Source organism: Rutilus rutilus, assembly GCF_951802725.1.
Source record: "Rutilus rutilus genome assembly, chromosome: 15".
In the NCBI taxonomy this organism is placed as follows: Eukaryota; Metazoa; Chordata; class Actinopteri; order Cypriniformes; family Leuciscidae; genus Rutilus; species Rutilus rutilus.
Genome location: NC_140220.1, coordinates 12,479,716 through 12,504,217, shown reverse-complemented (window position 1 = coordinate 12,504,217; position 24,502 = coordinate 12,479,716). Strand labels below are relative to the sequence as shown.

Below are 24,502 nucleotides of genomic sequence, written 5' to 3'. Positions count from 1 at the left end.
AACATAGATATAAACAATATTGTCCCATCCTATGAGGAAAACTTGGTGTTTGAAATTACGTTCCGCACACAGATAAGTTCTGCATATGTAGTAGTTAAAACAACAAAATGTATTTGAGCGGTACACATGAATAGAAAGACCCGTCTTGAAAACTTTTGGTGTGAATGAATGTACTGTTACACCATAATAAACAGAGTATTAAAATGATAATTAGCATTGATGTATTGATATATTGCGCCCTCTACTACTCTAGGCTACTCTACTACCTTTGACCTACCTGAGCGAGAGTCTAAAATACATTTGTTGGAGCAGCAGTTGAGAGAGAGGCTGGACCAGTGTATGCCTCGCCTCTCCGCCAGAAAACAGCTATTCCACGGTGAGAGAATTAATTACAGTATATGAAGTTTATCATGACTTATATGCACACATTTGCGGATTCATTGTGCCATGTTTATGATATTTCCATTAACCTTGGTCTAACCGTCTGCTGTAGACCAATCATCATCTCCCCCCGTTCGAGATACAGGGTTCTCCAGCCCTGCTTCACCAGCCGTGGAACTAGACGACCCAAAGTCTTCTGGTAGTGGTAAGAGTCTTATATAAAACACATTTGATGTTTTATATACAGTAAGAGATAAACCTCACTCAACTCTGTGCAAGTCACAGAAAACTGATTAATCAATGCACATCTTCTGATTAGACTCGCCAAAGTCTGCTGCAGATCTGCAAGCTGAGGCCCCTGACGGCTCCTTCGCCTGCAGGACGGGCCATCATATGATTGGTCACGTAGATGACTTCAGTGCCCTTCAGCAGCAGCTACTGGAGGGGAAGGTGGTTATCTGCAAAATGGAGGCGGCACTGCAGTCCAGCACAGAATCACATGACCTACCGGAGGTCAGTATAAAGATCCGAGTTAAGATTGAAAGGCTGATGTGACACTAGGAGGACAGACAATACAGAGATATGAATATATTTTAGTAGGGCTGTCAAACAATTAAAAATGGAATTGAATTAATTACATGATATGATGATTAAATCAATCAAAAGGAATTGCATATATCAATATTTGCTTAGGAAAGCCTCCCAAATTAAGATTATATTGCAGAAGATGAGTAAAGAATTTAATAGACCTCACAAAAAGTCAATATATACACTACGGTTCAAAGGTTTATGGTCAATAATATATATATAATTTTTGGAAGAAAATACTTTTATTCAGCAAGGATGAATTAAATTGATCAAAAGTGTCAGTAAAGTCATAATTCTTAAAAATATTTATATTTTAAGAAAGGGTATTCTTTTCAACTTTATTAATTAAAAAAATCCAGAAAAATATATCTTGGTTGAATGGCTGCTGAAATTCAGCTTTGCCATGACTGGGGAAAAAAAAACCCATTTTGAAATATATTAAGATAGACAATTATTTAAATAAATTTTTTTTGCAATATTACTGATTACCATTTTACTTCTTTATAAATATATATATATATATATATATATATATATATATATCATAAAACATACTGTAAGCACATCACTGACCTACAGTCAAACATTTAGAGCATGATTAAATGTTTCGGTGCGATAATTTAATAAATCGTACTTTTATTGTAGAGTTTTATAACAGCTGCAAGTCTAAAATGGAGAAAGGCAAAGTGCCCGAAATTTTGAGTACTCCAAATGAAGTGTTATTGACGTGCTGTCTCTCTCTTTGCAGGGTTATGTGAGGAACTTGCATGCCAGCACTACAACACTGAAGCAGATCCTGGAGGAGACAAGCTCTCTCTTGAGAATGTTCTGGAGGGCGGCTCTACCCAGCACTGAGGCCTCGGCCCAGCAGCTTAAAAAGGTCAGAGGGCACTTAGAAAGTAAACATTTTGGCTATCACAATAAGTCTTGGAAACACTACCCACTTTTGTCCTTCTTTGTGACATCACATGTGCATGTTCCAGTAAAAGATATTCACACCAACAGCAACAGAAAAGGATTTCAGGAATGCACCTTTACTTGACTAAACCAATAATAAAACCAATTTGAATGTTAGTTATTGGTGTAATCCTAAAAGTTTTTTTTTCTTTAAATGTTTGTGTAGGAGCAGTCTTTGAGAAAAGAGGTTGTCGCACTGAGGCGCAAGTTTTCAGAGCAAGAGCAGCTTCTCAGAGACACGATGGAGAATCTGAGGACCTCCAGTCGCACTAAAGACAACATGGAGCAATTCATCGTCAATCAACGTGAGCGACTCTCTTCTCTTTTCTCTTCTTTTTGTTCATGCTTATTGTTCTTCTCTTCACTATTTTTGTTTGTTTCCAGTGTCAAGAACACGAGATGTGTTGAAACAGGCTCGCTCAAATCTAGAGGTAAGCCTTTTCTACCATTCATATATGCTTCTTTTTGTAAAACAAGTTCCCCCTGTCACACACCCAAAGTGTAGCCCAGTGGCGGCTGGCCAATAGAGGCCGCTAGGTTTTGATGGATGACGATTGTAATAAAGGTAAAGACATGAGCATGTTTTAATAATGGATGCTCACCTAAGAAAAGCGTGTTTTGGAGGAGTTGCGAGGGTCAGTGTTGTTTATGTACATATGGACATCGGACACTCCAAGCTCAGACACAAACACTCGCTCTGACAGAACTGTTCACTGATGCTGTCGGCTCACCTTCAGAACCCTGTATTTTGCTGTGTTCAGTAATTCTGAATGGATCGGTATAGTATATATGCAGTCAGGTCAAGATGGCGGCTGGAATCTCCTTGTGGTCCTGTTTGGTATCACATATTGGCATGTAGTTAGATATGAAAAAGCTCTAAACAAATCCTCAGTTTTTGCTGTTGCAGTGTATACATACATTAAATATATGTTTTACTTTTCCTTAACAAACAAAAAAGCGCCTGCAGAGAATAGCATCACACTGGGATATTTGCTGAAATTGATCAATCACTGCAGCCCTTCCTAGAAAATTTTCCACCAGCCATCACTGCTGTAGCCCAAATGGTTTTTCAATGTCTCCGAATAGTTTTAACCGAATAGATATTTTCGTCAAAGGAGCAAAACTGAAAGGACTCCATCAAACGATTGCTAGCTATTAAAGGCTCTATCTCCGGCTCTTTCTCATCGGGTTATTTTCCTTCTCCTCTGTATCTCTATGTCTTTTGAGTTATTCCAGAAGAATGAACTCAAGATTGCCTCTCTAGGCTGTACCCCTCTCCCTTCATCCTATTCGGTCTCATCCACTCCTTCCTGGTCTGATAGAGGTACTGGTATAAGTGTGTGTTAGTGTGTATGTGTTTGTCTAGCAACACATGCATGCCTGACCCAATCTTGCGTAACCAGCATGAAGTGTCGTCCTGCTTTTTTTTCATCATATTTTCAGGCAGCAAAAAATGAAATTTGTTAATTTTTTTGTGAAAACAACACATGAAATCTGATTTCAAGCAACTTGCTTATTAATATTTGCAGCGTTACTATAACAATCAATGTGGGTGCGCAAGCAAAAGTGACAGGACAAATCTGAATGCATATACAGTACATTACAGTTTAAAAGTTTGTGGTTCATTTTTCATGTTTTTCATAAGTCTCTTATGCTCACCAAGGCTGCATTTATTTGATCAAAAATACAGTAAAAATTATATGTTTATAATGTAATTTATTGCTTTGTTGGCAAAGCTGAATATTCAGCATCATTACTCCAGTCTTCAGTGTCACATGATCCTTCAGATTTGGTGCTCAAAAAACATTTCTTATTATCAATTTGTGGAAACCGTGATAAATTTTTTCAGGATTCTTTGATTACCTGAAAGGATTCAGCATTCATTTGAAATAGAAATATTTTGAAACATTTTAAATGTCTTCTGTGTCATTTTTGATCAATTTAATGTATCCTTGCTAAATAAAAGTATTAATCTCTTTAAATCTTACTTTCCCCAAAATTTTGAATGGTTGTATAACTTGCACTTTGAATAGTGTCTAAAAGATGTCACCTGCAGTATGAATGAAGCTTGTATGTCACAAAACAAAACACTTTTAATAAGTTAATTTGAACTCCAGTTCCTCCTCAGAAGTTTATTGTGGCATTCTGGGTAATCCAGTCAGTCATATCACAACCAGAGCCCGTCTACGGAGAGTCCTATTGTACCGAATTTTGGTTGTAGTTCCACCAGAGTTCCACTGGGGGCGATCGCCCATGAGTGCAGAATGAATGGGAGTCTATGGGGCTAGACGGCTAAATTTGTCTCTTTTACCCGATTGCCGTTCAGATCTGATTGTAGGTTTTGCAAGTTCAACATGGGTTATAGGTCGAAAGTTGAATGAACGAGTACTTATGTCCTTTCGATTTCTTACAGGTTGAGTTGTTGTTGCCCATAACACGCTAGCATTCTGCTAATGAACGCTGATTGGTCAGTGAAGGACTGATTACGACCAGAGATACCGCTTGATGGCATCGTGGCATCCGAAGCGGGACCAGAAACAAACAAAACAAAAACTCGTCTAGCACGTGTATTTACCTGTGTCAGCTGTGTTGTCGATGCCTCGAGAGAAAAGAAAGTGCAGAGCGCGAAAGCACCGAAGTGACTGAAGGATTGCCGTAAAGCAGTATCTCTGGTCATACGATGTGTATGACGTCATTGACACTTTAAAATACTTTTTAAAGCAAATAAGTGACTCTAAAAAATCTAACACACAGCACTGTGTAATTTCTTTGCATCTCCTTTCGAATACAATATTCAAATTACTAGACAAAAAATTATATCCTGAGAAAAGTGGATTTTGATGGGTATACTGCCATAGACCTCCATTCATTCTGCACTCGTCCTGTGAGCGCCCTCATATGGAATCAAAGTGGAACTGCAACCATTTCAGAAGCCGGAAGTGTAATGACAGTGAACAACTAATCATGTCAGTCAGCTCATTTTTGTGTTCAATAGGCTAGTCAGATCTGACAATAAAGTAGTCATCACATAGTATGCTTCCCTCTCTTGGCTTGGAGGGAAACTACAGAACCAGTTTTTGTTTGTTTGTGCATAATCTCAGTAAAGAACATTCCTTTTGGTTTGTCCTTTAAAGGCACAGTGCATTATTAGTGATTCCAAGTTTCTTATGTAACATTATAATGACTCTTCCTGTCACTCTTTGTTCAGGTGAGGTCTCAGGAGCCTCCCTCAAATACGCCTCCTCTCTTGGTTGGAATTTCGTGACCCCTCATGCTCAGGATCAGCACAAAGCGATGACTGCCTCATGGCCGGACTGCAGGTGTCCTCCAGACTGAGTGCTGCTGTCTCTCCCTGTCTCTGAGTGAATCAGTGTCATATTATTTCACCATAAAATGCATTAGATATCCTGGATTGTGTGTAGATCTATTAGTCAGTTTTATTTGCTACATAAGAACCACCAAAAAGCTCTCAAAGTTGCATTTGAGTAGATTAGTATTATAGACGTATGGATTGGCAATCCATGTCTTTAACCAAAGTAACATCTTATGGGTTTATGTTTGGTGTTAAGGTTTATATTGAACCAGCAACATAATTAATGTGCAATTATAATACTACTGTGCGACCAGCGAGACCTGCTACACTGTAAAGGAAAGTCACCCCCGGGACGAGCTGAAGATCGATGGTGCAATAATCTTTCAATCAGCCTGCTACTGTAGTCTTGAAATGCTACGTTTGTTTGTTCTGTGTTATTGCCAAAGTTTTAGTATGTTGCTTTTAATGAACTTTTTTCCCTTTTTATTTTTTAATTTTCCATCCTTTTTTTTTTCTTACACACAGTTTTTATTTAATCTTTTCTCTGTTTTATATTCATTCTCGTACTGGAGATTATTGATTTTTTTATTTTATTTTTTCATTACCTTTTGGTTTTGGTCCAAAAAAAAAAAAAAACGAGTTTTTTATATTTATATTTGCTGTATCAGCTCTTCTTCATGGACCATTTTGGATTTTTGTTTTAATGTTTTTGTTTTGTTATGCATTTACTTTGTTTTTTTTCGCTTTTCTCCCTCCATGATAGATTTGCAATGTCTGTAAATTGGTTCCTATGAGATAAATACTAAAGTGTAACATTATCTAAAGATAAGTCAACACTACTGAGTTAAATTATTATTGTGTTAGACACTGCAGACAATTTAGCAAATTGTAGATTGTGAGACTGGTCATAACTCTACACAACCTGTGCATAGCTTTACTGTTCTTAACTGTATGTGGGTTTGAAAGAAAGCCTATTGCTCTTGCATGAACCACATAGCTTTACGCTGTGCAGTATTTCAGTATTCCACAACCGTGCAAGAAGTCCTGGGGTTTCTGCTGTATATGTCAACTGAACTGGTGCCATTTTGTTTGTTCTGTATATTATGTTTGTTTATGAGAGTCCAGATTCAAAGCATAACGCATGGACGCGTTACGATGAACTCCTGAGACAAAGGAGAGCTATGGGTCATTTCAGTTCAACTTGCACTCATTGTTCAATGACAATCAAATACTTCTCAGAGGTTTGTAATTTTGGACTATCAGTTTAAAATATTGGTAGCAATGCAATTTGATTTTAAATTTCCCTTTGTAAATTAATGTACATTGAGTGAGGGTTGTTAAAGAGAGTAAAATGCATGTGTATTTCAGGGAAAAGTGTGTGGAGGAAACTCTCAAAACAAAAAGGGACGATTTAATAAAAAGGGAATCATACACGTGTCTCTCAGTGTAATTTTTTTGCCCATATTTCTTAAAATACTTACTTCAGTTATGTATTATTGGCACACAAAACCCTAAAAGAATATTTATTTAAAAAAATGAAAAATATTCAAAAACCTCTATTTTATTTTCTTCATACAGTACATTTATACTTCTATTTAGAGATTTTTTCTCAATACATTAGTCTCAACAATACGTCTTTGTACCAGCAGATGGCACAATAGCTGTTCTACATTAAGACCTATGACATGCTTAATACAAGCATATTAGCCACATCGGTAGTGAGGACGTAATTGAAAGCTTTTATCAGGAAGAATTCCTCAGTCCTGTTCAGTGTACTGTGTAATGTACTTGAATTATTCATAACAGCGTGCCGCTCAGTGAATCCAAACGAAATCAAACGCACTGAGAAGGCCAGCTTTTGCGTCAGAGTTGTGTAAGCCACTTCAGTTAACCATTCTCAAGTCTTTAATCCTTTTATCATTTGTTACATGGAGTTACAAGGAGTGGCTTTTCATTTTGACCGTATCACGTTGTCAAAGTTACATTACTCCGAGTCCGACATAATTCAAAAGAACGTGAGCTATTCCGCTACAAGGTAGCTCAATATTGGAGTTGGAAACAGTCATAGATTCTTTTTCTTGACAAAAAATAATAAATTTTTTGATTCTGCTCGTAAAGGGTGCATTTATTTGATCAAAAACAGTAGTATATTATATTTTTATATATTTTAACATTTAATTTACTCCTTTGATGGCAAAGCTGAATTTTCAATAGTGATTAGCCTACTCAAGTCTTCAGTGTATAGGGAAAGACTAAACTGTAATAAAAAGACTAACAGAATTATTAAAGGGATAGTTCACCCAAAACTGAAAATGTTGTCATCATTTACTCACCCTCATTGTTCAAAACCTGTATGAATTATTTCTTTCTTCTGCTGTAGACTGTCGGTAACCATACAGTTGATGGACCCCATTATCTTCTACAGAATTTTTTTGTCCCCATACTATGGAAGTCAATGGGGCCTGGGCCTTTTTGGTTGCCCATATTCTTCAAAATATCTTCTTTTGTGTTCAGCAGAAGGAAAAAATGGACAGAATTTTCAGTTTTGGGTGAACTATCCCTTTAACATTTTAACATAAAATTCTTTACTGTCACTTTTAATTAAATTAATGGTTTCTTGCAAAAAAAAAAAGGTAGTAATTTCTTTAAAATGTGCAATAAAACACAACAAATTGTATTAAAATACAACCTTTAATGTAAACAAGGGTTTCAAAAATAACCAAATGTTGGGGATAAAAGGCAACACAACTTAAAATCAATTTCCAATGTAGAGTTGAGATGGAAAGGGACCCACACAGCACAATCGAACAATGAATGATATAAGGCACATTTAGCTCTTTTATGTGGGTTCCCATTTTGGATTGTTTCTCTGGTCCTTGTTTTACTGTGGATATTTTGCATTTTTTACAGAATATACAGAAAAATGACTGACTGCAGTGTATAAAGACTTGAATACGGCCCAACCTAATTCACTTAAAAAATTGTACTCTGTATAATAAGGTATTTATTATTCTGTATAATTACTTTATACTAAAAGGCTGTCTTATCTATCTATCTATCTATCTATCTATATCCATCTATCTATCTATCTATCTATCTATCTATATCCATCTATCTATCTATCTATCTATCTATATCCATCTATCTATATATCTATCATAAAACAGAGACTGATACTGTATAGCATTATAGTGCACTGGCTCACAATGGCTTCAGTGTTCTGGTCAGATATTACGTGACCACAACATGGTCACATGATAAAAGCATGTAAATGGAAATTATTATCAGAATATTTCAGAAATTTATTAACTACACATAGGTACATTTATATTTCAATGTAAACTTTAATTAGGTTGGGCCCCAACCTCAAGGCAAGATACCATCATGGCTTTTTCCAGAGTAGATATTTTAAACACTTTGGTTACTGAACAAAAAAAAATTTCCCATCATGGAGGGTGTTGTGCGTGGAAAACATGCAAGACTCTGTCATCCGAAAATTCATCATTTCGAGATGCCTAATCCAGACCTCATATACTCATACACCACATAGCTGATGCTGACAGCTGGGATCACTTTCATGAAGTTGGGCAAGATCCCACGGTACAGCCCGAAAAATCCCTCGTTCTCCATGATCTTCTTCACTAACTTGGACATGGACACCTGCTCTGATCCCTCCATTGATGCTGGGAAGAATAAAAGGAAATGTTAGGCAAATCACAGTGCAAAAGCCTAGATGAGGTGTGTATTCTGGCCTGAGTATTTACCTTGGGCCTGCATGCGTGTGCGGACCAGAGCGAGAGGGTAACTGGCCAACTGGCCGCATGTGCTGGAAATGGTCCCACAACCGAGAAGAACCAGCACTCCTGGGTTAGCAGTGTCTTTAGCATAGCGAGACAACCAGGCGTTCTTCAGGGTCTGTAGAAATAGAACAAATAAAATGATACATTTATTCATATTTTGCATTAAAATGCATGTCATCAAGTAAGAAGATAGCACAGACACGCCAGTCCCATATTGCAGAATTGGTCTTTTTAAATAGACATTTTAAGGTCGAAGCAGGCTAGTTTTAGCAGCTCAACAGGTCAAATTAGCATGAGAGCACAATTCCAAAAATGTATGTCTTTAGTAAATCCTGACAGTAGTTTTTTTTACATCAAAAGAGTACCCATTATATTTTTAGTACCCATTTATTAATACAATAAACCTGTCTAAATATTATATTTGTGCACTTCAGATAAAGTAAAAAAGCTGACTTACCTAGCCAACTATATTTATGAGAACTAAATACACAAAAATGCAAACATCTGCCGCATTTATAAGTAGGTCACAAACCAGAAAAACTCGAAAATGCCTAGAGGTGTAACACCTAAGCTAAAAATACATAGGAACTGGGTTTATAGTCTAACAATATAATCTTGAGCAGTGATTCCCTGGTCCCTGGTCCCACTGAACACATTAGTCCACTCATATAGTTGACTAGAGGGAGTGAATGAAAACGATTGCATGAATTCAGACACTGAGTGCGCTGAAAGGGCTGCCGCTTTAGCACAGTTTGTGCTTGCAGTTTAATAATCATTTGTAAATACATCAGTTGTACACTAGATTTTGCGGTGCATTGTGGGATTGAATGAGTCCACTTGATAACGTCCACTATGGTTTCGGATACCTCTATAAAAGGCTGTGCTCTCAAATAATGCCCTATTTAAGGGTATAGGGGGTGATTTCGGACACAGCCCCGGTCACTTCATACGTTTTCTCTAATTGAATAGCTATCTGATCGTGAAATGACCAAGTGTAAATGCCCTCCTAAATGCTTTCGAGACGGATTTAAATTCGTTCACTCAAACCACTTAAGGAGGTTGTCTGAGACACATTCCAGACGAAACTGGACAAGTGTAAATGCATCTGGTTATTGAAACCACTTCACTCCTCCCAAAATGGTCAAAAATAAACCTGAGAGCTCGTCATAGGTTATATGATGGGTTATAGCCAGATGTGACAGGGCTACTGCAACACGCATCGCCTCATATGAGTAGCTGAGTATCTCTTCAGCAAGCCGACATTTGAAACTGAACGTTTGGCGTCGCAGACGCTCATCACACAATCATCTTCATTAAAAGTAATGAGACAAAATGATCTGACCAGTGCTGATGCTGCTCTCTCCTACTGCAGTCTTTGATCCTGAGATTAAAGGTGCTCTAAGCGATGTCATGCGTTTTTTAGGCCAAAATATTTTTTTGTCACATTCAGCAAACATCTCCTCACTATCCGCTAGCTGCCTGTCCCCTGAACACAGTGTGTAAAAAAACGCGGTCTCTGTTGACAACCCAGGCTCCACAAACGGCAAGAAAAACAAACTGGCCCAGCCTGGACCACGAAACATAACAAACAGTGTTACAGCCAATAAACGACAAGAATGATTTGGGGGTGGGGGTTGGGGTTGGGAGGTTAGTGCGCGTGCACATGAAGGGGGGTGTGGGGAGTGGAGGAGAGAGAAGCATGAAGAGGGAAGTTAGCTAGAGGAGAGATGTCCTAGACAACGACAACAACTAACGTTAAAAATTTATATTCTTGAGAATTTTGATATGGCCGACACACGACCAAAGAGACGACGTTCCGATGAACAAATAACAAAGAAGAGGGAAAAGAATGAACGCGCAAAGTCCCAAATTTACATCGGAAAAGCGTTCAAAAGGTGGCGAGAACTCCGCCGGCACAAGGGCTTCCAATCCGAAATTGCTGGACAGGTGTGTAAATTCAGTTTGGTTTTTCTAAATGGTTCTAGCCTGACGTCGTCATACTCAGATTCTAGTCAGAATGTGAGTCTGATACTGCTCCATTAGGCTGTGATTATGGGGTGTGTTTCAACCGAACCAGGAAAGAAAATGCCTCTGCACTCAATTGGATAGACCTACAACCAATCAGAGCAACGGAGTAAGTGACGTATGTTTTTCATTCATGTTTCCGATCGATAAATGCCTTGATCGCGGTTCTCTGTTCCTCTTTTAAAATGAATGCGCTGTCGATATCTTCTATAACAGACGCGATGGCGGAATCTACACATGATGTTTTATAAACAAAGTTCGGGAGGAGCACGTTCAAATAATCAATCCAATCAACTTTACCATGTCTACCCTATTAGCATGAGAGGAAGAATATATTTATTCACTCTGTCAACTCACCTAACATTCCTTGACAGTTTTCAGCATCCCTCCACTAACTCTCGGCTTGTCCTTCCACAGCCTGGAATACGGGGGGAGTACTTTGGGTTCGGGCCGAATACCGAGCCAGAGCCCTCTCCTCAGACAGCACGCCAAATATGCATTTATTCTATCTGACTTATTTGTAAGTGTGAACTCGTGAAATCTCAATTCTCCAGCGGCAGTCAGTTGTTGTAAACGAATTCAACCCAAGCGCTCGTTGGTGATGTGGATGATGACGTTACTGTTGCTCATCTGTCCATCATCGTATAAAGCCCGCCCTGACAATTTGATTGGTCCGAACAATTTTTGTTCGGGCATAATAGCTCCTCAACGGATCAAGTCCAGACCGAACTTCCCGACCTAAAAATTTTGTGGGCGGGGCTAAGTTCGGCTGGCATCCAGGCTAAAATGGTTCATGACTGTTTCAGGAAGCACGGAAGGGAGGGGGAGGGGACTGGATGAGGAGGAGGGAGGGTCGAGCTAGCCTCCGTTTTGTTTGACAATACTTGTTTGACAATACTTGACAATACAACATCGCTTTAGAGCACCTTTAAATAGTTGGCATAAACTCCGTTAAATTTGCATATAGCATGTTAATTGAAGACCGGATTCCAGGGGCGGATCTAGAAAAATATTTATGGGGTGGCGAGAGGGGGGCAGGAATTTTTGAGGGGTGGCAACATATGGCAGACGTATATACTGAATTTAATCACAGTTAAATTGGCCATAACTTTTAATTCGTTGCTGCCAATAGGGATGGGTATCGTTCGGTATTACTACTCAATACTCCTTATCGATCCGGTACTTTAACGGTATTCTTATCGGTTCTTTTTGTTATATAAAAAAAAAGGGAAAAAATTATAATTTAGAACACAATTAACATTGCTTTATATTTTGAAATGTAAAATAAATATCTATAGCAAAAGAAAAAGCAATGCTTTAACAAAACAAATAAAACATGTATGTTATGCAGAAGGGTACAGGCTTTTGTGTTTTATATTCAGAAGACATAAGACACCAAAAATAAAGTACAAACACATGGTCAAACAAAAAAAGGATACAATTAAACAAATTAATTTCAGTAATGTCAAGTCAAGTCAAGTCATCTTCATTTATATAGCGCTTTTAACAATGTAGATTGTCTCAAAGCAGCTTTACAGAGATAAGCGTATAATTTAAGGTAACAGAGATTGTTTCGGCTTTACAGCAGAGTTAAGTTATTTCCATCTAAAGTTAGTTTTAATTGATTTGGTTCCGTCGCAATGATCATTTGTTATTAAATTAGGGGCCGCTAAGACGACACCATTCTCTCTACACAGACTTTAAACGCGAACCTGTGAGAAACGCTGATGGCGTTCACATGCGCATTTAGAATGGGTTCTATAGTTATGTGCGTTAGAATATACGCAGGTTTGGAATTCCCTACAAGCCAAGCCTAAACAAAATACTTGTCTTTCCTTATAAATTTTGATAAGGAATTTTATTTTATTTGTTGCTTTGGGGTAGGACCGCAAGACGAATGTCTAATGTCTACTGATTACTGTTCAGGGCCCGTATTCATAAAGATTCTAAGAATCCTCTGAGAAAACTCTTAATTTAGCTTAAAAACTTTTACGTAGGAGTCTTAGCTTAAGAGCAATTCGAGACCGATCTGAGAGCAACTCTGAGTAAGGAAAAGACAAAAACTTTTATCTTAGTGAGGAGGCGGGGTTGACCCCGTTGCTATGTATGACACTATCTTTTGACAACTGTGATTGGTTGGTTGACCAAGAAGGAAAAAAAAGAGTGATTTTAAGTATAGGGTCTATTCTAAGCCTCCACTTTGAAATTACATGCGTAATTTTTCCTATTTGACCGTTCTCACACACACACACACACATTATATATGTGTATATAAATCCTTTTTTTTTATTTACCATGCTGTTAATTTCCAATAAGGTATTTGATTGGCTTGATAAAAATTGTTCCACTCTTTCCAATTACACTGATTATTGGCATGTCTATTTAAGTGGTGGTTTGAATATTGGTTTTAATGTATCAAACATGGAATTTTCCCAGTTCCCAAATATCGTAATGTAGTGATTACTTTCATTTCTGGCGCTATGGCATTTCTGCGCTGTGTCGGAGATATTAGCGTGTCTCTAATAAGATCAGTCACAAACATGATCCCTGCACGATCTAATATATAGCGTCTTATTAACTCACTGTCATCCATTGTCAGCAACACATTTCTTCTCCCACTTCGTCTTTCTGCCATTTTCTCCTCTGCTAAAGAAACTCTTAAGCCTCTTAAAAGTCCTCGTCCGTGCTCCTTACAATTTTGACCTTAAGACCTCTTTTAAGGGTTAAGATGCTTTCTGAATTACTTTTGTCTTTACTAGGATTTTTTCTTTAATTTTAAGAGTAAACGCCCACATTTCTAAGAATTTTCTTAGAATTGTGTCACTAGGAGCTACTCTTTGCATTAAGATTCTTTATGAATACGGGCCCAGGAGTAATATGGGCTACAAAGACATCTAATAAAGTCAGATTTAAAATAACACTGCATAGTTTATCATAGATAGATTAAAGCTTATATCATTCAAGAGCTGCGACTGATTTTCTCTTTGCCTTTTGTTGTTTGATTCACATTAATGGAGCAATCGTCAGCAGGATTATTAGACTGCTGCCTCTTTAAGACCAAACTGCAGATCTAATCATTATTACGCATCATATTTTCTCCCAACTATTAACGCCCATACTTAATCCTATTGTATTTGTTATTTCCCCAGTTGTAACCTGGTTTCATTGCTGTGATATCTGAGAGGAATTGGATTTAATAGGACTGCTTAGCTAATCAAATGATCGATCTCCTAACTGGCACTGTATTGTGTGTTGTAAGTAACGTCGGCGCAACGGCGACCATCAGTAAACGTTATGGATACAAACAATATTTTTTATTTTTTATTAAGCTGTCTTTACTAAAATCAAAATTAGGCTAATCAAAGGGAAGAGTGCTCTTACAAATCACGAGGGAGCGATTTGACCGCTGATTTTGGCTAACATAATAGACTCACTGTTTGATGCTGAATCGTCTTTAGCATACAATACATTCATTACAAATGTAACTTTAAGTTAAACGTGTATTTAAACTACACCTGGGGAAACTCACTTCACCTTCAGAGGCTCTGGGGCAGCTCGGTCTCTCCAGTCGGGTTGCAGGATCACCGCACCACAGCAGACTCGCTGTGTGTGAGCCAGACTGAGCAAACGCCGCTCTGCACGTTTGAATCAGGGACGTAACTAAGTATTTGAGGGGCAGGGGGAGGGGCTAATAATACATTTAAAATTAAAAATTAAATTGTTCACTTTTGGTAAATGTATTGTTTAGTTCACTGTTTTGAGAAGCTTGTGGACATAGTGGCAGGTTGTTTTTGGATCATCAAAGTTAGGGGGGCAGCTGGGGGGGCAAGGCTCTAGAGTGGGGGGGCACCTGCCCCCCCTTGCCCCCCTGTAGATCCGCCCATGCCGGATTCATATTAGTTTTGTGGAGGCACATTTATGGGGCCAAATGTAAATGGTACAGTTTTAATAAATCAGACAGCTATCCGATCAGTAAAAACACATGAAGTGACCAGATGTAAATAGGCCCTGGGGGTATTCCACGACCAGGATTGGGAACCACTGATCTTGAGGTATTTCATAGTGTTGCAGAGTTTGTCCTCACCTCATACACCGCTAAATCTATTCCAGCATACGGAATAATGCCAATGATGTTGGGCACATAGCCTTTATAAAAGGCCTTCACACCCTCCTTCTTCATAATCTTCTTAGCACAGTCAAACATTCCAGAATACTGTCCGGTCTTCCTCAGAGTAAGTCTGGTCTTCAATACCTACAATTTAAAAGAGTTAAAACATTCATATTAATTTACCTGAAGATGAGCACCATGTGTCATTATTGGCACTGAGCACAGTTCATTTTAAATGGTCAATATTGGAGCCACAATATATATATATAGACATCTTTATAAGTCTTCACTTTCTTCAAAGAACATCATATAGAAAAATCCATTTCCATGGATCTCATTTCTCACCTCCATTGGGTAGATGGCCGTTTGAGCGGTCGCGCCGGCCAGAGATCCAGCAATGAACCTCTCATGTGACTTGACTTTCCCACCATCACTGGCCAGCAGCTTCTTGTACTGTCAAAGCACAACACAAAACAAATTATGCAAGACTGGTTTAACTGATGTGAAAGCTCATCCAAGCAAAACTGAGATGGGTTTAAAACAATCGTTTCTCTTTTCATTAGGTAAAGGAAAAGCGATCTTCTCCATTGCAATTATCGTCTGTCCTCCACACCGGATTACCAGTCCAGGGTTTTGTGAATGACTGCTGTTAAAATAGCTCTCACTGACACGCTGCTTGTGTAAAACACTTAAGCAATGTCACATGAGTATATGACTCGTAATCACAGCCGTGTTGATATTCAGTAAAACAGTTCTATAATCTACAAGTTAATTTTGAGGAACTGACATTTTCGCGCAAAATATTGGCTAGTTATTTTGCTTATTCTAGCTTCACCAAGAAAATGATATCACAAAGCCAAAAAACAAAGATTGTGGCAAAGAAAAATGCAAAAGTGGAAGTGGTTTTCAGTGTTTGTGGGTTTCTTGGCAATCTGGGTTTCTCAGTGTCACATTGGGCAATCACATCATCTCTAAACCAACAGATATATTCACTGAGCAGTCTGAGTATTATTAGAGGGTTAGAGGGTGTTTTCTCACCTGCTCATACGCCATGAACTTGATTGAAGTTTCTGGAGCGATTTTTATGACGTTGACTCCATTACCTCTCCACAGAGAGGCCACGCCCCCTTCTCTAATCATCTTCTTGAATCCGCCCACCAGACTGATTTTGTTGGTTTTCGAGGAATGAACCTATGAAAAGTATAGATTTAATGACTCGTTACACCATTCAATTAAATAATAAGTTGATTACATGAAATGTATTCATTCAGCAGTAGACCAGTGTTATTTTACTATTATTTATATACTATTATAGTATTTTTTTATTAATACAACTATATTTTTTAATTCACTGAAATTTTTTTAATAAAAGCTTTCATTTTAGTTTTAGTTTAAGCTTTAGTAATTTTGTTATGAGCTTTAGCCATTTTTTTTAAACTACTTAGCTGCAATTTATTTTTATTCCAGTCTTAATTTTAGTAAAACTTAAATTTTACTAAATCTCAATATTCCTTTCAAGTAAATATTGTTAATTACATTAAATATATTGTGATATTCATCAGCCAATTCAAATATCAGTTGATCATTAATTTTATTATCTCACAGAATTGTATTTCTCAAGTAAATTTCTCACTGACATGCTGCTTGTGTAAGATTATAAACATTATAATCATGTTGTGTTGATATTCAGTAAAACAGTTCTATAACCTACTAGTTAATATTGAGTAATTGACATTTCACATACAATATGGCCAGATTGTTGAATATCTATTCTCTGAAAAACAATTTTTTTATTGCCTCTCAGAATTTTATTTCTCAAGTAAAAGTATCTTGTTTTATGGATGTGTACATATTTTTACTAGAAATAATATTGATAAGGAAAACTATGTTGAAGTGCAAATTTGGGTTTTAGAAAATATGAACTGCACCTGCATGAAGACTTTCATTCTGTCCAGGGGGGCGGTTCCTGTTCGAGAGATCGCCCCTGCCACGGCCCCGGAAACAAGCTGCCTCCACCAGACGCCAGTGGTCTTCTCCTCCTCAGTGAACTCATCTGGAATGCTTAGACTGTCACCTATATCCAACACCTAGCACACAATAGAGGTAAAGTTAATTCCTAACCAGCTATCCTGCAGAGTAACTAACCAAACCATACTGAATCCTATATTGACTTAAAAAAAATAGTGTTGGATTGAAATATGAAAACAATATCCTGTTACTGTTTTGTGACTGGTCATATACAGTAATATGCAAAGAATATGAAAATAGGCAGACATCAGGGATGCAATATAACAGTTTATGTGTGAAAGCTGCAGTGTTAAGCAGAATGTACATGGGCCGCTTCGCTGGACCAACTCTGACCTTTAACCTTTCACACTGCGCAGCTACTGACTCCCTGAAGATTTATCGTTCGTAAGAGACAACAGTCAAAATAAAGCTCAAAAGGGTTATCAAGTCTTAAGTTACACCGAAGAGGGTTAAATTGTATAATATTACATTTCTACTAATCACACATCTAATTTGCAACTAATTCATAAGACATATCCCATCCATCCTGTACTTAATTACAACCTAGCTCCTAATCCAAGTTAGTGTAATTACTGTCATCATCACCGTCATCTTATGTAATATATCAGTAGTACTGCATCACAGACTTGAACAGGCAACACTATCTTTATTAAAGGGTTAGTTCACCCAAAAATAAAAGTTATGTCATCGTTTACTCACCCTTATGTCATTCCAAACTTGTAAGACTTTATTTTTTCTACAGAACACAAAGGAAGATATTTTGAAGAAAACAGTTTGGGTTCCCCTTGACTTTCTATTGTATTTTTTGTCCATTTTATGAAAGTCAATGGGAACTGAAACTGTTTGGTTACCGACATCTTTCAAAATATCATCTTTTACGTTCCACAGAAGAAAGAAAATCATAAAGGTTTGGAATGGCACGGAGGTAAATAAATGACACATTTTTGAATATATTACAAATACAACCATCATATATTTTTTGTTAACTATGCCATTTTGAATCGGAAATTAAGCTATTTGGAAACAAAATATACCACAATAGCATATTTTCACATTCATATCTTTATATCATAATATGGAGGATACAGATCAGTGGGCCAAAGCTGCTTTGGCCTCTATGAAATAATGCGGATCAGAGGACCTACCATATCTACATCCATCACATATATAGCTTCTTCATCCTCAAAATCAAAGATGAGCCATTTCCCCTCGTGCTCCTGCAGCAAAGCCATGCTGAACCTCTGCTGCCAGCTCATTTGATACCAGCCGTAGATGCTAACAACTACAACGAAGATGGTTCACCATCTATTGGTTCACCTGCTCTCCTTACAATGTTACAGTACCGGTTCACTCATCAACATCACTGCACTTCCATCAGTCCAGCAGTCAGATGACGAGCACATCCAGGGATAATCCCAGTACAGGACAGGCTTAAATTAGCTTCGCTGCAATTGGCTGTAACGACTCTCCCTAAACCTGCACTGCTCAAAAATCTGTGAGATTCACACGCTTATTTTAAATCTTAAAACTTAAGTCAACCCGAAAATAACCAGAAACACTGTATTATTTTAATTTTTTAAATGAAAAAAAAAAAAAGTTAATTAATCAGTAGTAATTATAACTAGCTTTATTTAAAAACAATATAAGTCTGTGGTATGTCCTCATTTATATAGTAAACGTGTGTGTGCAAGAGTTGTCTTCAACATTAGTATTAGTGTGACTTTTGTTAACATTTGACACTTAATCAGTTAAGAGACTCCTTATCCTTCCTGCTCTCAACACTTTTCCCATGATTTCCCAATCCTGCCCACTCACAGAGGGATATAAATGGCTGGCCAAGCTGATTAAAGGGCTACCTAGCTGTGTGCCTGACTAGACAACTGAAAGGCTGTCTGACCAGTCAATGACATGTGACTGTTTGACTAAACAAAGCCAGGCCGTCACCATAGCATTTAGTGTTCATCCTAATAACTGATACCTGTTTCAAATCAGATGGTAATGGATGAATGTGATATGCGATATCTGAGTTCTTTTGTGGAACTTACAGTGGAGTGTTTCCAGAAGCGTATGATTTCCTGAAGGTTATCTGCTGGGTTGAAGAGAAAATGATCCCTCCATTCATTCCAATCCAGAGACATAGTTCCATCCACATCAATACTGGAGAACAAAAGTCAAATGAGAGAAGATAAGTAGGTCTGTATATGCTGAAAGGTCTTATTTCAGCATATACATACATACATATTACATACATACATGCGTATATATGAACATATACTTTTTTTTATCACAAAGAAAACAAAGCCTATTTTTTGTGAGATTGTTATACTTGCATGTTTTTTTCATAATATGAAAATTATTGTCTTTTAATTATATAGGGACTAGGGAAATATAGGGACGTTTTGTCCCCTTTCAAACCATTACTAATCTTTTTTTCCTGCGTGATAATCATAGATTTTCCTAAGAAACTCGGTCTTTCTCTGCAGTACTTTTATCAGCGAACTAACTAGACTGAGCATGAGCATTTCACAAGCAAAGACTTAACACCAGCATATTGTGGAGTTCACTAATCACTGACAACACAAATCAGCAAAGACTTACATACATTTTACATAAAGGCCTGTTCACAACAAGTTAACACTATCACATTATCACTACATTAAAAGCAAGTCAAATAAAAGACACAAATCAGGTGTGTAATATTTAGCATTAAAGTGAGAGGAATCTTTATTGTCCAGTGATTTTAAGGGCTCTATTTTAACGATCTGAAACGCAAGTATCAAGCGCGAAACGCAAGTAACTTTGTGGGCGGATCTCGGCGCAAATCTAAAATGGGTTGGTCTGAAGTAAGCTACATTACTCATAGGTGTGGTTTGGGCGTAACGTGAAATAAACCAATCAGAGCATCATCTCACACCTTTAAGAGCAGGCGCGCTTGTTCCATGGCGGATGGCTATTATAACGGCGGATTTGCCAGGCGCACGCCGGAGCGGTTCACAGCCGAGCGTCAGGGCCGTAAAAGACAGAGAAGTGACATTGTATGGGGATGGGAGAAACCCACCCAAATTAGCTTTGGTTAAACAGGCGTATAATAATTTGGGTAAATGTGTACGCTAGATTTATGCCTATTTTTTCACATCTTCATGGACACCACAATGATTTCCCTCGTGTGGAATATTTTTCCTTGTAATAATGTATGGTTTGTAAAAATGTCAACTGCTGCGTCTGTGTGTAGATGAGAGAAGCAAAGTGTATGTGCATTGTGCACATGCTACATTATGGCCAAGCATGCGCCCTTAAAATAGCATCTGAACGCGTCACTGAAAACGCGTCACTGACTTTAGACTAGGTTTTCCTAGTCTGTGGCGGAATTGTTTTCTGGAACTGCAAAATAGCACCAGGACCGGTTTGCGCCGGAACACACCTCCTCTTTTCGCTGAACCGCCCCCGGAGCGCAAGTTCATTCCCTAATTTACCGATGTGCGTCTGTGGAGGGAAAAGTACGCTGTGCGTCGGGTACAAAATAGGAATGATACATGCGTCGGTGTACAAAGTCAATTGCACTGGGTGCAAGATAGGGCCCTATGTCTATATTGCTATAAATTAAGTCTTGGATGAATTTTGATCATGTGTGAACAGACATTTCATCTAAATTTTGTATTCACTTCTTCATTTAGTTTTTCTTAGAAGTACCTGTGGAGGATCTTCTCTGCATCTTGATCTGTCAAGTTTATGCCAATGTCTTTAAGTGACTGCTGAATCTCTTTGGCGTCAATGCGACCTGCATACACAATTTTTGTTAATTAATGTTTATTTTATGATCAACAAAAGCAGAATGTACAATGACAAGTTTTCAATTTGACTCTAGATCAGATCTTCAGAATACACACTGTTTCAAAGCAGCTTTACAGTCATACTGTTAAGTCTATAATGCCTTAATGCTATAACATAGAGTGGTTTTAAGGCTAGGTGATATGGCAATATATAATAATGGTATATAGGTGATCACATTAATCTAATGGTCCAAAAGTGCTTCAAAATTAGTCCTCAAAGGAGAGCAAAAACATACAGTATACTTTAATCTTACCATCCTCATTTTTATCCAGACTCTTGAAGGTCAATCTGAGTTTTTTCTCATGTTCTTTCAGATACTTTGAAAACTCCTCAAAGTCCAGCCCCTCATCCTTATCACTATCTCCAGAGGCAACAATTTTCTGTAAGAGAAAAACATAACATGAGGTTCCTGAAAATGTCCATCACTGAGTACAAGAAACTCTGCACTGTATCTGTAACAAAATATACAATACAAACATTATTTGCACATTGTAAAGATTCTGTTAAAGATATAAATCCAACAGAAACAATCATTTGTTTAATAAGATAAAACGTTGCACATTTACTCCTCATTTTCATATTCAAACACTGCCACCCAGTGTTGCCATTTAGGTGCAATTATAAACTTCTACACACTTCAGTATAACGCAGAAATGTTACCTGTGTTATACTGAAGTGTGTAGAAGTTAATCATTTGAATACAAATCATATGAGCAACAAATGATCACTCAAAGCAGGATAACTATTACAAACCCCATTTAAGGGACCTGATGAGTTTGCTGGAATGCTGCTCTGTCTTGGAACTTTGATACAGTGAGTCTCATTTGCTTAGGCAAGGTGGGGTTATATCAGCTGTCTCAGGTGTTAGGAATGTCAAGGGATTATGGAATGTGGGTTACGAGCAGTATAGGAGTGTCTTTACCCACCCTTTTGCTTTAAGTGCACTTCATTGCAAATGACAGGAAATGGCATAACCTATATGTGACTGGAAAACCCTATTTGAAAGGAATTCCTATTTGGGGGGATGTTGAGGCAAAAAGCTATTATCTTCTATTGCCTGTTGTCAAAGTTTGGTGACTACTTCTATGTGCAACAAATGTAAAAAGCATGAGTATATTATTTACTCCGATCTCTGAATAGTATCAAATGTTAATAGAAGAGGAAGAAGAAGAAGAAGAAGAGGAGGAGGATATGGGCTGGCACTAAATGCATCATTTCCCATCATTTATTTGAACTACTAGCTACTACTAATAGCATTTTCTAATAATGGTTCGGCTAAGAAGCATGTATTATTTATTTGCATTTTTACATCAAACAAAATGGTGGATTTGTCTTAGTAGTAAATTTCCCTAGCACGCGAACAATATGCTAAACAGCCTGTCAACGTGGTTAATGTGGTTTATGTTGCACCCAATACGCAGAGCTCTTACAACAAAAGTGTGTCAACCACATAAATGCAGTGAGCCAGTGAACTGGAATTACCTGCGCTTCTCCTTTGCCCATAGAGAAGCCCATAGCTGCCAGGCCCGTCTTGAGCTCAGAAACATCCACTTTCCCATCTTTATTAACATCCAACTTCTCAAACAACTCCGCGAAACTTTTCGTGTTGTCCTCCTCCAAACAATGCGAATCGGTGAACACGAATTTCCTTATAAGCTGAAACATGATGAACTGCGATATGTGTACAGTTTTTATATATTTTTCCAGACGGGATCCAAAGATTGCAGAGAAACTGCGGAAGAACAACAGATGTTGCCTGGCACTGGAGAAAACAGACCCTCCCTTAACGTATGTCAGACTATCGTAGTCATTCTTTTATTGCCACTATCTCTTGAAACTCTCAAGGCTGTATTATTAATATGTAGGCGTTTCAGAGCTGGGCTAAGAAGGAGGGACTAGAATTACTAGGGGTTATTTCCCTACGGTGCCTTCTCATTTTAGACGGACACACCCAAAATGTACACAAGCTAAAGCCAGCCAGCTGAAGGCTTTTTTCGTTCTTTTTCTATTTGACTCACTGTGTCAAGAATTACGTAACAGAGGCTGCATTTAGTAATTCATGCTCAACTTCCCATTTTTCATGGCACTTATATAGGCTGTAATACATCCTATACACATATAGCCGATAGATAGATAGATAGATGTTCCCAACCTTTTTTACTCAGAATCAATACTGCAAGCCCCTCCCCCTCTCTCCCTTTTTTATTCACAAAAACATTTGTATTCTAGTGGGGTTTTTTTTACTCCATGTTATTATTTTTTAAACAAAAGAAATTCAAGATAGATTTAAACCTTCCGTGTTATTTTTTGCAGACATCCTCTACAACTTAAAAGTACTTTGCTCGGTTATACAGTAACTTGTACCAATAAGCACAAGTCAACCTGCAATACCAAACAAGACCACAGGGAGATGCCAAAGGACTGAATATAGCTATACGGATCCATTCTGAATTATTAAACAACAAAATACAACTGAAAAATAAAAACAAAACATTCTGAATGTGTGTGGAAACTCAGCGACCTGAAGGCGGGTCGATGTTATAAGTGAACAGTTCTCTCAGATAGAACAAGCAATCGTGTCTATGTTTGCAGCGTCTGATGCCCATGGCATGTGTAAGTTAGGCCTAACGTTACATAAACACCACACTCTGTCTCTGATCCTCACAAACTTCTCTAAAACACGCTTTTTCGGCGAGCATCCGTTAAAAACACTCACAGTACATTAATTTTGACAGATACGCGAATATATTGAACTGTGTTCAAGCAGAAATACGATGTTACAGCGATCAGTGGGCCGAGAGCGCGCGTACAACGGACTCGCGCGTGCCTAATGTAGCTGCTACGACTCTGTATGTCACTGTAATCGTCTTTACCTTCATTACAATCGTCATCAATCACAGCTTTATTAGTGACACTGGGTAAGTGACCAACTGAGAGATGTTTGCGTATCCTATGTTCATGAAGCGGTTGGGTGTTTTGAGCCGCCGTTCAGTCTGTATTTCTCACAGCACCATAAGAAACGGCTTGGGTTGGGGTTGGGGTTGCTCCGAAACAATCACGGAATTACGAGAGAGGTGGTGCTTTGTTTTAATTTATGTAATTAATTAAAAAATTACTAATAAAAAAATAATTAATTATATTAATATATTTAAATTATTTTGAGTTATCTTGCGGCCCCCCCTGGAGGATCACTGAGGCCCCCTAGTGGGCTGCGGCCAACAGGTTGAAAACCACTGAGATAGATAGATAGATAGATAGATAGATAGATAGATAGATAGATAGATAGATAGATAGATAGATAGATAGATAGATAGAATGAATGTGCAATGCATAATCAGTTTAGTGTTGCACAGCTGCAGAAACAAATCCCTAGATCAGCCTAAATATAGCAAGTTACTGCTGTGGTCAGATATGAATGGGGTAAATATAGCTTCAAAAGACTGCATAGCAATTATTATAATTGTAGTACAA

At 37.9% G+C, this 24,502-nt stretch overlaps 2 protein-coding genes across 14 annotated transcripts in view; one reads left to right on the top strand and one right to left on the bottom strand.

Annotated features, from left to right (window-relative positions):
* pde4dip (phosphodiesterase 4D interacting protein) overlaps positions 1-6,670 on the top strand; it is a 67,918-nt gene extending 61,248 nt beyond the window's left edge. For 9 of the 13 annotated variants that reach the window (XM_084431928.1, XM_084431918.1, XM_084431920.1 and 6 more), the window contains 8 exons: positions 254-376; positions 494-586; positions 701-894; positions 1,718-1,849; positions 2,093-2,231; positions 2,311-2,357; positions 3,163-3,250; positions 5,135-6,670. In XM_084431928.1, the coding sequence (XP_084288054.1) occupies positions 254-376; positions 494-586; positions 701-894; positions 1,718-1,849; positions 2,093-2,231; positions 2,311-2,357; positions 3,163-3,250; positions 5,135-5,262 (944 nt within the window). In that variant the 3' untranslated portion in view covers positions 5,263-6,670. The remainder of the gene's footprint in view (positions 1-253; positions 377-493; positions 587-700; positions 895-1,717; positions 1,850-2,092; positions 2,232-2,310; positions 2,358-3,162; positions 3,251-5,134) is intronic. The other 4 variants (XM_084431921.1, XM_084431919.1, XM_084431926.1 and 1 more) reach the window with 1 other exon arrangement.
* A 1,241-nt stretch (positions 6,671-7,911) lies between these two features.
* On the bottom strand, positions 7,912-22,846 carry slc25a24 (solute carrier family 25 member 24). Its single transcript, XM_084432246.1, has 10 exons — positions 22,514-22,846; positions 21,285-21,411; positions 20,891-20,978; positions 19,246-19,357; positions 17,101-17,259; positions 16,211-16,363; positions 15,518-15,625; positions 15,149-15,316; positions 9,004-9,154; positions 7,912-8,922 (listed from the first exon to the last, which is right to left on the bottom strand). The coding sequence occupies exons 1-10, from the start codon at positions 22,694-22,696 to the stop codon at positions 8,741-8,743; spliced, it is 1,431 nt and encodes a 476-aa protein (XP_084288372.1). The 5' UTR covers positions 22,697-22,846; the 3' UTR covers positions 7,912-8,740.
* Positions 22,847-24,502: the final 1,656 nt, after the last annotated feature.